This window comes from Cervus canadensis, chromosome 14 (assembly GCF_019320065.1).
Source record: "Cervus canadensis isolate Bull #8, Minnesota chromosome 14, ASM1932006v1, whole genome shotgun sequence".
In the NCBI taxonomy this organism is placed as follows: domain Eukaryota; kingdom Metazoa; phylum Chordata; class Mammalia; order Artiodactyla; family Cervidae; genus Cervus; species Cervus canadensis.
In genome coordinates, this window is record NC_057399.1 from 3,557,834 (window position 1) to 3,573,165 (window position 15,332).

General features: G+C 41.1%; 1 protein-coding gene across 1 annotated transcript in view; it reads left to right on the forward strand.

Moving 5' to 3' along the window:
- The window catches only part of MTMR9 (myotubularin related protein 9), a 63,162-nt gene that overhangs the window by 18,013 nt on the left and 29,817 nt on the right, over positions 1-15,332 (forward strand). Inside the window, exons 2-3 of the mRNA XM_043486741.1 lie at positions 6,105-6,213; positions 10,290-10,415. Of these exons, the coding sequence (XP_043342676.1) occupies positions 6,105-6,213; positions 10,290-10,415 (235 nt within the window). The remainder of the gene's footprint in view (positions 1-6,104; positions 6,214-10,289; positions 10,416-15,332) is intronic.

A 15,332-nucleotide genomic window follows, 5' to 3' on the forward strand; every position in this document is an offset into this window, starting at 1 on the left:
AGCCCCTGCACTGGCAGGCAGGTTCTTAACCACGGGGTTACTAGGGAAGTCCCAGCCAGTTGTGATTTTGGTCCAGATTGTGGTGAATCTGTTGATAAAGGAATTTGGTGAGAGCTAGCATCTGACACCTTAATACTGAGTATTCTGACAGTGAACAAACCTGTTGCTCCATTTATCCTATTTAGGTCTCAAATATTTTCAGCAGTGTGTGATATTTTTCACTCTAGATCTTTTACATCGTTTGTTAGAATTTCTCCTATGTATTTCATATTTTGATGCTATTTCAAGTGGTATTTTTAAAATTTCTACTTCCTATTACTTATTTGTATTAATCAAGTTTTTAACTTTCTGTATTTTATCATACATTGTCATCTTAGGGCTTGCCACTCTCAAGGTTAGCTAATTTCTTTTGTTATTGTGGTTTTGTTGTTGTTTAGTCATGTCCCACTCTTGCAACCTATGAACTGTATGTAACCCACCAGGCTCCTCTGCCCATGGAATTCTCCAGGCAAGAATGCTGCAGTGAGTTGCCATTTCCTTCTCCAAGGGATCTTCCTGACCCAGAGGTTGATCTTCAGTCTCCTTCTTGGCAGGTCAATTCTTTACTACTGAGCCACTTGGGAAGCCAGCTTATTTCCAGAGAGAGCAAATAATTTGCTTACTAGCCTGCCATTGACGTGCAAGCTATTGATTTTTGTATATTTTTGTATCCTTCAGCTTTACTAAATTCATTTACTCGAATAGCTTTTTTTAAAAATAACTTTCTTCAGATTTTCTAAGTAGGCAGTTGTTATCTACAACTAAAAGCAGTGTTATCTCCTCCATTTCAACCTCGATGCCACTTGTTCTCTTGCCCCGTAGCACTGGGTATAACTGGTAGTACAATGTTTTTATTTTTAAAAATCTTAAAAAACCAACCTTTGGCTGTCCGGGTCTTTGCTGCTGCTCACAGGCTTTCTCCAGTGGCAGCCCGAGGGGCCTGCTCTTGGGCTTCGCGCTGCGGTGGCCCCTCTCTGCAGAACACAGGGCTCCGGAGCGCTCGGGCCTCAGTCGCTGCAGCGCTTGGGCTCGGCGCTCGTGGCTCGCAGGCTGTGGAGCGGGTTCACTAGCTGTGGGGCCCGGGCTTAGCTGTTCGCAGCATGCGCGATCTTCCCAGACCAGGGGTCGAACACGTGTCCCTGCATTGCAAGGAAGATTCTTAACCACTGGACCACCATGGAAGCCCCTGGTTCCACACTGTTGAATAGAAGTGGTGAGTGAAATCTTAGTAGTATTGCTGGTGTTGGTGAGAAAGCATTCAGCCTTTTACCATTAAGTATACTCTTAGTGGTAGAGTTGCTTTTGGTAAATGCTGTACTTTAGGTTGAAGAAGTTCACTTCTGTTCTTCGTTGGCTGAGAGTTGGGTTGTTTTGTTCCATTTAAAATTCTTGAATGGCTGTTGGATTTTGTCATGCATTTTCTATATCTGTTGGGATGAGCATATGGTTTTTCTTTTTCAGTTTAATACAGTAACTTACTTTGTTAAAACTACCATGCATTTCTGGAATAAACCTCAGTTACTCATGATTATTCTTTTGTGTATTGTTGGATTTAACTTGCTAATGTTTTTAGAAATTTTATATCTAGTTTATGAGGGCTGCTGGTTTGTAGTTGTCTTGTCGTGTCTTTGGTTTTTGTGTTAGGAAAATGCCAGACTTTAGGTGTGAGTTGAGAAGTAAATGTTTCTTCTTCAATTTTCTGGAAGAATTTTTCTTGACTTGATAGTATTTTTTCCTTAAATATTTTTTGGAATTCATCAGTGAAGCCACCCAGGACTGGAGTTTTCTTTGTGGGAAACATTTTAATGAAAATTTCAGTTTATTTATCAGATAAAGAATTAACCAAGTTATTTGTTCTTGAATGATCTTTAGTTGTGTCTTCTTTGAAGTTTGTCCATATCATTTACGTTGTTGAATTTATTGGCATAAAATTGTCCCTGATATTCCCAGTATTTTTAGTGTCTGTGGAGTCTGTGTGATTGTAACCTCTCATTTCTGGCATTGTTAGGTTGTGACTTTCTTTTTTCCTAGTGTCTGCCTAGAAGATCATCACTCTTAAGTGATCTTTTGAAGCAGTCGCTTTTGCTTTGTTTTTCCCTACAATCTTCTCTTGTCTCTCTCTTTTTTTTTTTTTTTATTAATTTTTTTCCTCTCTTATCTTTGTTATTTAATATTTTCTGCTTTGGATTCAACTTGCTGGTATATTTCTAGTATAGTGGAATCTGAGGTCACTAATTTGAGACCCAAATTTTCTTCATTAATTTCCTTCTTTCCAAATAAAGATGGTCTTCTCAGACTATCAGCCCCTCCCAATTCTTCTCTGCCTTCACTATAACTTGGAAAATCTCAAAACAGTACATTGGGACAATCATCAGACTCATCTTGTTTCTCATCTCCCAGAGATCTTTGTTCGATGTCTTAAAAATTGTTGTTTGATGTTCAGTGTCTTGAAAATGGTTCTTCCTTATATTTTGCCTCCTTATTTTAGTTGTTTCAGGTAGTAGGGTAAATATGGTCCCTGAAATTCAAACTTTGCCAGAAGTGGAAGTGACAAGAATATGAATTTTCAAAATATACTTTATAAGAGGCATTCCACTGTGTTGATCAGTTGTGGATCTCCGATGGAATTTTCTTTGCTAGGATTTGACCCATGTTGATAATTTTCGCTTATCCAAATTCACAGTGCAGTGATGTTGGGCATGGGGGTATTTACAGAATTCAGGACAAGTAGCTGTAGGAGTCTTCTTCCTAAACGAGGCACAATATAAATAAAATTACCAGTTCTGGATCAGTATACGAAGTCATAGTTCAGGGAATATTCACAAGTATTAATGTGAAAGAATTGGGGCAGTTGGTGGCAAAGCAAAAGGAAAGTCAGAACTATCAACAAGTGTAGACAAAAGAAAACAACAGGAAAAGGAAGACAAAAATCCGAACTAAGGTAAAACAAATTTACTCAAAACTTACTGGTAACAAAATTTATGATTAGATATGGCCTTTACTCTGAAGTTTTCCTTGACTTAGAATAGATATTGCAAGTTAATAGGTTTTAAAGGCTGGAAAAAAAAGATACTTATTTTTCAAATCAACTGTTGCAAATTTGGAAGGAAGTAAATGAACAGTTTTTCCTATGCTTCAGAAATATCTCTATACAAACACTTAATACATCAACTACAGATTTATTTTTCTTATTCTTTGAAGTAAGACTCCTAATAATCTCCACTAAATGAGTTGGCCTAGTGTGAATAACTTTATATATTAAAAAATTTTAATATATGCATTTTAAGTAATTCGTGGCTCAAATTTTAATGATGGAGGCATGAGATTCTTCCTTCATTAAACTAATAAGGGAGAAGGAAGTTGAATATAGGCACACAGCAGAGGTGTTGCACGTTTGGTCGTCTGGAGACTACCTCAATAAATCACATGAATTTTTTGGTTTCCCAATGCATATGAAAGCTGTGATACACTATACTGTAGTCTGTTAGCTGTGCAATAGCATTATATCTGAAAAAAATTTTTTTAATTTAAAAATACTTTATTGCTAAACAAAATGCCAGTTATCATCTGAGCCTTCAGCGAGCTGTAACCTTTTTGCCAGTGGAGGGTCTTGCCTCAATGCTGATGAACCCTGACTGATCAGAGTGGTGGGTGCTCAAGGTTGAGGTGGCTCTAACAATTTCTTAAAATAAGACAGAAGTGAGGTTTTCCATGTTGATTGACTCTTTGCTTTCACGAACAATCTCTCTGAAGTGTGCAGTGTGCTGTTTTATTGCGTTTTTCCCCACAGTAGAACTTTTCTCAAAATTAGAATCAGTCTTCTCAAACCTTCTTGGTGCTTTATCAGCTAAGCTTACATAATATTCAGATTTCCTTGTTGTCATTTCAACAGTCTTTACCAGGGGTAGACTCCATTTCAAGAAAACACTTGGTTCAACTCCTTGTTCAACTTCACATGCTACTTCTAATTCTATTTCTCTTGCTATTTCCACCACATCCGCAGTGACTTCCTCCACTGAAGTCTTGAACCCCTCAACATCATCCATCAGGGTTAGAATCAACTTCTTCCAAACTCCTGTTAATGTTAACATTTTGACCTCTTCCGTGAAGCATGAATATTCTTAATGGCATCTAGAGTGGTGAATCCTTTCCGGAGGTTTGCAGTTTACTTTGCCCGGTTCCATTAGAAGAATCACTATGTATGGCAGCTATAGTCTGATGAAATATATTTCTTAAGTAATAAGATTTGAAAATCAAGTCGGATCCACAGTCTCCAGAATGGGCATTGTGTTAACCGGCATGAAAACAACAAGTATGTCATTGTATGTCTCCATCAGATAGTAGGTGACCAGGTGCCTTGTCAGTGAGTAGCAGTGTTTTGAAAAGAATCTTTCTTTCTGAACAGTGGATCTCAACAGTGAGCTTAACATTTTCAGTAAACCTTGTTGTAAAAAGATGTGCTGTCATCCAGACTTTTGTCGTTCCATTTATAGAGCACAGGCAGAGTAGATGTAACATAATTTTTCAGGGCCCTAGGACTTTGGAAATGGTAAATGAGCATTGGCATCAGCTTTAATTCACCACTCACATTATCCCCTCAGAGGAGAGTATATCTGCCCTTAAAATCTTTGAAGCCAGGCATTGACTTCTTTCTAGCTGTGAAAGTCCTGGATGCCATCTTCTTCCAATATAAGGCTGTTTTTTACAAAGTTCATGTATTTTTGGCTGTGCTGGGTCTTCCTTGCTGGGCTGCGGCGAGCAGGGGCGTCTCTTCACTGCGGTGCATGGCTCCTCGTTGCGCTGGCCTCTCTTGCTGTGGAGCGCGGGCTCTCGGCGCACGAGCGTCAGAAGTTCGGCTCCCCGGCTCTAGACCACAGGCTCAGCAGTTGTGGGGCATCGGCTTAGTTGCTTCACAGCGTGTGGGATCTTCCTGGACCAGGTATCGAACCCGTGTCTCCTGCACTGGCAGGTGGATTCTTTACCACCAAGCCACTAGGAAAGCCCTAGGCTGTTTTGTCTACATTGAAGATCTGTTGTTTAATGCAGCCACCTTCATGAATTACCTTAACTGTGTCTGGAAAACTTGCTGCTGCTTCTGCGTCAGCACTTGCTGCTTTCCTTTTATGTGGTGGAGACAGCTTCTGTCCTTAAATTTCATGGACAAACCTCTGCTTGCCTCAGACTTTTCTTTCATAGGCTTCTTTCCTGTCTCCATCTTTAGAGAATTAGAGTTAGGGCCTTGCTCTGGGTTAGGCTTTGACTTAAGGGAATGTTATGGCTGATTGATCTTAAACTTTCTATCAGCACTTAGGCTTTTTTTGTTTTCTTATCATTCTTATTTTCACTGGAGTAACAGTTTTAATTTCCTTCAAGGACTTTCCTTTGCATTCACAACTTGCTAACTATTTGGCATAAGAGCCCTAACTTTTGGCCTGTTTCAACTGACATTGCTTCCTTACTAAGCCTAATCTTTTTCAGCTTTTGATGTAAAAGTGAGATGTGTGACTCTTCCTTGCATTTGAGCTCTTAGAGGGCATTATAGAGTTATTAATTGGCTTAATTTCAATGTTGTTGTGTCTAAGGAAATAGGCTTGAGGAGAGGGAGGAAGATGGGAAGCAGCCAGTTGGTGTAGCAGTCAGAAGACACTTACTTATCAGTTAAGTTTGCTGTCATATGTGGGCATGGTTACTGGTGCCCCAAAACAGTTACAGTAGTAATATCGAAGACCACTGATCACAAAGCACCATGACAAGTATAACAAAATAGCAACAACAATAATAAGGCTTGGAATATTGTAACAATTACCAAAATATGATGCAGAGAGATGAAGTGAGCAAATGCTGTTAGAAAAATGGTGCCAATGGACTTGCTGGACAGAGTTGCAACAAACATTCAATCTTTAAGAAACACCTATCTGGGAAGCTCAATAAAGTGAGTACAATAAAACGAGGTCTGCCTGTATAGCTGGTGATTACGACTAACCACCTCTTTTTGAAGAAATAATCATATACTTTTGAGTTGGGAGTATATATGTCCCTAAGCATAATTTATTTTTTTTTTATAGATTTGTGGGACCACTGGGTACCATCATCATAAAATGTAAGGATTTTCGAATTATTCAGTTGGATATTCCTGGAATGGAAGAATGTTTGAATATAGCCAGTTCCATTGAGGTAAGTGTTTTGGAAACAAAATGTGATAAAAGAAGGAACTTAATTTTCTGATTCACTGTAACTCTTATGTTTCTTTTTTAGATAAATATCATTTGAGTCATGTTCTGTGACTCAAATCTGGAAGACTGAATGCAAAGCCTTACCCTGAATCACTGTTACAGGAATGTAAAAAGATTTTATTGACTTATAGCAGTTATTAATGTTACTTATTCTTCCAGGTTCATCTATGTTGTAGCATGTGACAGGATTTCCTTCCCTTTTAAGGCTGAATAACATTCCATTGTGTGTTTATAAATGTTGAGACTTTGAAAATCTTACTTCTTTTGTAAAGCAAGTAATTATCACCAATGATTGTAGTCTTTTGTTTGTTTATAGTAAATTTGAATTTCCATATATCGTGTTTGCTTGAGATAGGATGTGTTCATTTTATATTTATAGAAATGATATTGAACATATGTCCAGATTACAAATAATAGAAATTTTACTTGGATAATTTAGTGTTTTAATTGAATCAGTTTAGTTCAGTTGCTTAGTCGTGTCTGACTCTTTGCGACCCCATGAACCGCAGCACGCCAGGCCTCCCTGTCCATCACCAACTCCCAGAGTCCACCCAAACCCATGTCCATCGAGTCAGTGATGCCATCCAACCATCCCATCCTCTGTCGCCCCCTTCTCCTCCTGCCCTCAATCTTCCCCAGCATCAGGGTCTTTTCCAATGAGTCAGCTCTTCGCATCAGGTGGCCCAAGTATTGGAGTATCAGCTTCAACATCAGTCCTTCCAGTGAACACCCAGGACTGATCTCCTTCAGGATGGACTGGTTGGATCTCTTTGCAGTTCAAGGGACCACACTATTTTCTTTCCCACTTTAACCAACTATTTTGGTATATACTCATTTTTAAAATTGCTTTATTTTAAATCGTTACCACTAAATTATAGCAGTTAACTTTATGTTTACAGTATTTTCTAGATAATTATAGAGACACATTGAGGTTTTTTTTTCTTTCTGTCTTTGAGTGCCTAATATGGGCTTTGTATGCAGAATAAATGCTATTGGCTTAACTATTAAAAGGAGGCAGAAAGGCTTAAATCTGTAACTAGGATTTCCTTTGGCTTTTAAACAAAAACAGAAATAGAAGAACTGTTATGGTACTGAGAAAATGGCATGTAGTATTTTTCTTTCTCCTTTTGCTAAATTTTTCTTATGAAAACGAGAAGATAAGCTGAACTCTTTGTGTTACATATTCATCATTTGGGCATAACATAGGAATGTTGGCTTGGCTGAATTTGTTGACATGAGTGAGAATCATACTGTACCTTCTAGGCTGTTGAAGGGAAATGCTGTCTTGCTCTTTGGGCCAGGTAATGCCGCTCACCCACTTCAGTTGAGCATGTTATTTTTTTTTTCAGTTGTGGGCTTGGATTTTCACTGACCCATGCACATTTTTTTTCTTATCCCTTTTATAACTTGTAAGATAGCCAGTGGATGTTAGTGAAATTGCCTGTGGTGAAGAAACAGGGCAAAAAAGCCTATTACCCCACTCTGATGGCATTTACTTAGCTTTGTTAGCATTTGACACTAATCAGTTGCTTATTTAGCTATACATATTAAATATTATGTAAAACTCTGTAGAAACTGACTGATTATGGAGAAGCCCTTTTGGCTGAAAAGAAGTCTCGGATTCTGAGCCACTCTTGTAATCTGACCTTAGAAAATGAATGTTCTATTGATTGTTTTCACAGCATAGTACATACACATGGTGTACTTGGCCTCTAGCCTTTTCCTGGCATCCAGTTTTCCTCTGTCCCTCCATATATCATGATATAATTTGGTAGTAATAAGTGAATTCTTATAAAGCATAGTTGAGCTATTCTTTATTATCAAAGTTCATATACTCAAAATCTGCTACCCTAAGTAGAATCCCATTGGAAGAATAATTGGCAAGTGCTCAGTTTTCTAAATTATTGTAGAAAGTCTGATGAACCATTTTTTCTGTGTAGTTTCGGTTGTCTTTAGGGTTGAAATGACTTTATTTCTTTGAACATTAATGTGTTTAAAGGAAAAGTTCTATCTCTAGCTGCATGAAATGTAATCATGACAAGTCAGTGCTTATTGCCTGCTGGAATGTTTGTGAACATGGATTTAAAATAATGATTGTATCAATCACTATTAATATAGTATGGAGGTTCCTCAAGAAATTAAAAAAGGATCTTTCATTGATCCAGCAATCCCACTTCTCGGTGTATATCTGAAGGAAACAAAATGATTGTTTTAAAGAGATAATCTGTATTCCCATGTTTATTGCAGCATTATTCATAATATTCAAAGTATATAAAAACCTAAGTGTGTGTTGATGGATGGATGAATAAAGAAAACTGTACATACAGTGAGTGCACATGTGTACATACACACACACACACAATGGAATATTATTCAGCCATCAAAAAGAAAACAGTCCTGCCAGTTGAAACAACTGCATGAACAATGGCATGAACAAACAGTGAATGAAACTAGACGGCATTGTGCTAACTGAAATAAACCAGACAGAGAAAGACAGATATTGCATGGTATCACTCATATGTGGAATCTCAAAAATGAAAAAGGGAAACACATAGAAACAGAGAGTAGAAAAGTGGTTTCCCGGGGCCAGGGGTGGGTGAAATAGGGAGAGTCTGGTATAAGTTACAGATGTTCAGTTATAAGACCTGAGAATCTAATGTGTAACATAGACTATGGTTGATAACACTATATTATGTAACTGAAATTTGCCAAGAGAGTGGAACTTAAATGTTCTCAAAAGCAACAGCAGGAGGTGATGATGTGAGGTGATGGATGTGTTAATTAACTCAGGAGGGAAAATCTTTTACAATGTGTGTATCAAATCATCACATTGTACGTTAGAAATATTTTACATTTTATTTATCAATTTATACTGCAGTAAAGCCAAAAAAATGTTTTTAATATTGCAAAGAATATTTTTTAAGTAGTAAAATAATAAAATTTAAAAATTAAATAAAGGTTCTACTGACCTGATCTTTCTGTGACTTAGAAGGAGGTAGCTTTACTCTGAGAGCTTGGAGATGTTAGCATGATGTTGGGCCCCTCGCGCCCCTACAGCCGAGAGTCTCCAAAATTACAGCAGTGTGAATTGTGCTAATTGATTTTGTGCCTTTGTTTTTCTAGCCATAGAAATGCTTTCTAAAGCTCCCCTGGCAGAAGGATGAAACCGCCAGGTGACAGGGGGTGTTCTGTCTCTCAGTCTTTCATCTAGTCAGGGTTCCTTGGCGTTGTACCTCGGATGACCTGCAGGCTCACTTTGGGGCCATGGAGTTACTGCCCCGGTTTCAGAATGCGTTAGTGTAGCATGCAGGCATGAGGGCATCTGATCACTCTAGGAAGGGAGGGAATTTCACATTGATGGAGGCTACGTGGAGCATATGGTAGCTGAAATCAGAGTTTGTTATGTGTCAGGGACTATTTTAGCCCTGCTGCACACATTCTCTTCATGCCCCAACAACCCTCGGCGTCGCCCTGTGAAGTTATTTCCTCCATTGACAGCTGAGGCGTGGAGTGGCCGCATTACGTAATGCCACTGTTGGCCCTGGCATCTGGACCTTGAGTCCAGCAGTCTGACTCTTTGGCTACTAAGCTTTTTCACAATTGCTCAGAAACTCTGGTTTTAAGTAATTTACATATGTAGTTAATAACTGGATTTTGAGCCAAGGCCTTATTGGTTAACTGCAGCCTGTTCTCTAATCCCCAGAAATATTTGAACCTTTGCCTTAGGCCTTATTACATGGTATCAGGAAGAAGTTTTTTTCATTTTTCTTCTAGAATAGGTGTGCACATTGTTTTCTTCTTTCGTTCATTCAGCAAATGCTAATAGAGTGTTATGTGCCAGACACCGTGTTAGAGGCTGAAAATAAGGTATAATTGTATCTAGTGATAAATATAATGTTAGAGAAATGAATTAGGTGTCCATCATTTTAGGCCATATAGATAGAAATTTGGCAGATAGAAAATGTTTGGAATTGTGACACGTTCCTTTTTTCTTTCTTTACTTCTTTTTTCCCCTAGGCGTTATCTACCCTGGACTCCATCACTCTGATGTACCCTTTCTTTTACCGGCCCATGTTTGAAGTGATAGAAGATGGCTGGCATTCTTTTCTCCCTGAGCAAGAGTTTGAACTCTACTCTTCAGCTGTGAGTAACTCTTGAGAGAATTACTGGATAATGAGAAATAACCCAGCACTTTACTGGTGAAAATGATCGCTTCCTTTTGACAAGTAAAAGAAGTATCTATTAGCTATTAGTGCTGCAGCCTCTGCCACTCAAAGATTTGCATAATTGTTCTCAGTGCTACAGCTTAAGTAATTTTCCTTCTAGTAGATTTGCTGATAAAGCATTAAGATCTTCATAAAGATAGTCCTGACCTGTTTTAATTTGGGGGTGTTATAAAAGTGTCCCATAGAAGCAGTTTTATATATAGTAATTAGGTTCTGAACCATCCCCCCAAAAGTCTATTGAACTCACTGTGACCCTGGAGAGCATTAGAAAACAATGTATATCGATTTCTTTCTCTGGGATAGTTTTTGTGATTTCATGGTTTGGGTTACTAATACTGGTGTACTTCTCCTTTGTGCTTAGACATGGGTATCTGTTTTGGTGGATTCCAGCGTTCTCCTCTTGATGGTTGTTCAATAATTGTGATATCAGTGCCCTCTCAGGAGGAGCTGAGCGCATGTCCTCTTACTGTGTTTACGTCAGCCTTTTCCCGCACCTCTGAGCTCGGGCCACGCCCTGTCCTGGCTGCTTCCCTCAGCGGGACCTTCAGTGTGTCACTGGCTCTCATAAGATACAGCATCAGAGCGCTCAGTGTAGATGGCACTGTTACTGGTACGTTAAGGCGGCCCAGAGTTGCATGGGCCTCTTTCAGAATTAAATTACTAATGAAGGCACAGAGGAAATGACATTATTAGATTTGTGTTAGAGCAAATCAATTCTGCCATAAGGGTGGTGTCGTCTGCATATCTGAGCTTGTTGATATTTCTCCCGGCAATCTTGACTCCAGCTTGTGCTTCTTCCCGCCCAGCGTTTCTCATGATGTACTCTGCATAGAAGTTAAATAAGCAAGGTGACAATACACAGCCTTGACGTACTCCTTTTCCTATTTGGAACCAGTCTGTTGTTCCATGTCCAGTTCTAACTGTTGCTTCCTGACCTGCATACAGGTTTCTCAAGAGGCAGGTCAGGTGGTCTGGTATTCCCATCTCTTTCAGAATTTTCCACAGTTTGTTGTAGTCCACACAGTCGAAGGCTCTGGCATAGTCAATAAAGCAGAAATAGATGTTTTTCTGGAACTCTCTTGCTTTTTCGATGATCAGTGGAGGTTGGCAATTTGGTCTCTGGTTCCTCTGCCTTTTCTAAAACCAGCTTGGGCGCATGCGCTCGGCCAGTCGCTGGACGGCCGCTCGCAAGGTCCTCGTCGGGCAGCCGCCAACACTCGGGGCTTGTCTGGCGCCACCGCCATCGCCCACCCCGCCCCCCCACGACCCACTGCTCACGCTGGACGCTGCCACGGGCGCCCCTAACGTGCTGGCCTGGAGCTTGCGCCTGTGTCTCCCTCCCGTGCAACCTTTGGCTCCCGAGTCCCCAGTGCCAGCCATGGGACAGGGGACAGGGTCACGGGATAGGGCCGCGAGGGTCGCCAGCCTCCCGCTGCTGGTCAGCTCCAGTCCGGGCACCTGCTGCCACCCGCGGGCTCGAGTAGGGCGCGGGGACCATGCCCCATCCCATCACGATGGAGGAGGAGGCCGGGGTAGCCTCGTGGTGCAGGCGCACCCAGCTGAGTCCCCCACCCCTGGAACTGTCGTCGGTGGGGCCGGGGGCGCGCCCCTCCAGCAAACAGCAGTAGCACACCACACAGTGGGCCTCCTGCCAGCAGCACTCCTCCTTTCGGCCAGGCCCTTTCCTCGGATGGGAAAACCCAGGCAGACACAGAGAGCCTGCCTGGGACCTGTGAGAGCCAGGTCTGCACAGCCCTCACCCCCGGTGCCCTCAGTGAGGAAGCTGAAGATTGGGGTTGGGGAGGCAGCCGTGATGAAGACCGAATCCTTTCCCTCTAAGATCAGGAACAACATGAGAAGGCCCCCCTCCCCGTGGTTGTCCAGCCATTTACTGGAGGTTCTAGCCAGGGACCTGCCAATGCAACAGACAGAGGTTCAATCCCTGGACCAGGACAACCCGTGGAGGAAGCAATGGCACCCAGTCCAGGACTCTTACCTGGAGAATCCCATGGAAGGAGGAGCCTGGTGGGCTGCAGGCCACAGGGTCGCAAGAGTCGGACACGACTGAGCGTGCACACACTGGCCAGGGAGCTCAGGCGGGAAGATGGAGCAGAAGGCGGCGAGAAGCACAGTCTGTGTTCACAAGCGCCGTTATCTTGTATATAGAAACCTTTTAAATCCACAAAAAATTATTAGAATAAACAAATTCTGCAGGTTGCAAGATAACAAGATCGATGTACAAAATCACTTGTATTTCTATACACTTGCAGTGAGCAGTCCAAAAATGAAATAAAATCATTCCACTTAAAATAATCCCCAAAAGAACAAAATGCTAAAGGATAACTTTAATCAAAGAAGTGAAAAAAAAATGTGTACTCTGAAAATTACAAACATTGGTGAAAAAAATTCCAAATGATCTAAGTAAGTGGAAGAAGTCCTATGTTCATGGATTGTTAATGTTGTTTAGATGGCAAGACTCCCCAAATGGATCTTCAGATTCAATGTTATCTCTATCAAAATTCCAGCTGGTCTCTTCAAATAAACTGACGAGCTGGTCCTAAAATTCACAAGAAAGTTCATGAGAACCATAATAGTCAAATCAATGTTGAGGGAAAAAAAAAAGCTGCGGAACTCACACTTGTCAATCTCAAACCTCCAAATCTCAATCTCAACTGCAAAGCTCCAGTAATCAAGACAGTATAGGTAAGGACTTCCCTGGTGGTACAGTGGATAAGAATCCACCTGCCAACGCAGGGGACACGGGTTTGACCCTGGGTCCAGGAAGATCCCACATGCTGGGAGCAACCAAGCCTGCAAGCCCCAACTACTGAAGCCTGCGTGCCTATAGCCTTTGCCCCGCAACAAGAGAAGGCGCTGCAGGAAGAAGCCCCATTCGATGCAACTAGAGAGAAGCCCATGCAAAACAACAAAGACCCAGGGCAGCCAATAATAAATAAATAATAAAGCAGTTAAAAAAAAATAAATAAAGTAAAACCAGCTTGAACATCTGGAAGTTCACGGTTCATGTATTGCTGAAGCCTGGCTTGGAGAATTTTGAGCATTACTTTACCAATGTGTGAGATAAGTGCAATTGTGCGGTAGTTCGAACATTCTTTGGCATTGCCTTTCTTTGGGATTGGAATGAAAACTGACCTTTTCCAGTCCTGTGGCCACTGCTGAGTTTTCCAAATTTGCTGGCATATTGAGTGCAGCACTTTCACAGCATCATCTTTCAGGATTTGTAATAGCTCAACTGGAATTCCATCACCTCTACTAACTTTGTTTGTAGTGATGCTTTCTAAGGCCCACTTGACTTCACATTCCAGGATGTCTGGCTCTAGGTGAGTGATCACACCATCATGGTTATATGGGTCGTGAAGATCTTTTTTGTACAGTTCTTCTGTGTATTCTTGCCATCTCTTCTTAATATCTTCTGCTTCTGTTAGATCCATACCATTTCTGTCCTTTATCGAACCCATCTTTGCATGAAATGTTCCCTTGGTATCTCTGATTTTCTTGAAGAGATCTCTAGTCTTTCCCACTCTGTTGTTTTCCTCTATTTCTTTGCATTGATCGCTGAGGAAGGCTTTTTTTAAATCTCTCCTGGCTATTCTTTGGAACTCTGCATTCATATGGGAATATCTTTCCTTTTCTCCTTTGCTTTTCGCTTCTCTTCTTTTCATAGCTATTTGTAAGGCCTCCTTAGACAGCCATTTTGCTTTTTTGCACTTCTTTTCCATGGGATGGTCTTAATCCCTGTCTCCTGTACAATGTCACGAAGCTCCGTCCATAGTTCATCAGGCACTCTGTCTATCAGATCTATTTCTCACTTCCACTGTATAATCATAAGGGATTTGATTTAGGTCATACCTGAATGGTCTAGTGGTTTTCCCTACCTTCTTCAATTTAAGTGATGAAATTGATGAAAATGAAGGAGGAGAGTGAAAAAGTTGGCTTAAAGCTCAACGTTCAGAAAACTAAGATCATGGCATCTGGTCCCATCACTTCATGGAAAATAGATGGGGAAACAGTGGAAACAGTATCAGACTTTATTTTTGGGGGCTCGAAAATCACTGCAGATGGTGATTGTAGCCATGAAATTAAAAGACGCTTACTCCTTGGAAGGAAAGTTATGACCAACCTAGATAGCATATTTAAAAGCAGAGACATTACTTTGCCAACAAAGGTCCATCTAGTCAAGGCTATGGTTTTTCCAGTGGTCATGTATGGATGTGAGAGTTGGACGGTGAAGAAAGCTGAGCACCAAAGAGCTGATGCTTTTGAACTGTGGTGTTGGAGAAGACTCTTGAGAGTCCCTTGGACTGTAAGGAGATCCAACCAGTCCATCCTAAAGGGGATCAGTCCTGGGTGTTCATTGGAAGGACTGATGTTGAAGCTGAAACTCTAATACTTTGGCCACCTGATGCGAAATGTTGACTCATTGGAAAAGACCCTGATGCTGGGAAGGATTGGGGGCAGGAGGAGAAGGGGATGATAGAGGATGAGATGGCTGGATGGCATCACCGACTCGATGGACGTGGGTTTGGGTGGACTGTGGGAGTTGGTGATGGACAGGGAGGCCTGGCGTGCTGCAATTCATGGGGTCGCCAAGAGTCGGACACGACTGAGAGACTGAACTGAGCTGAACTGAGATCAATTCTGATGCAAAATGCTGAGAAACTGCTTAGGAGGCTACTGAAATAATGATTGGATCAATAACAGAGGGGTTATAGTGCAGAAAGTTTCAGGAAATGGAATTAAAAGGAGTTGGCGACCCACTCATTGGATGTGAGAGGTAAAACAGGCAGTGGCATCTAGGTTTTCCTACTGAGAT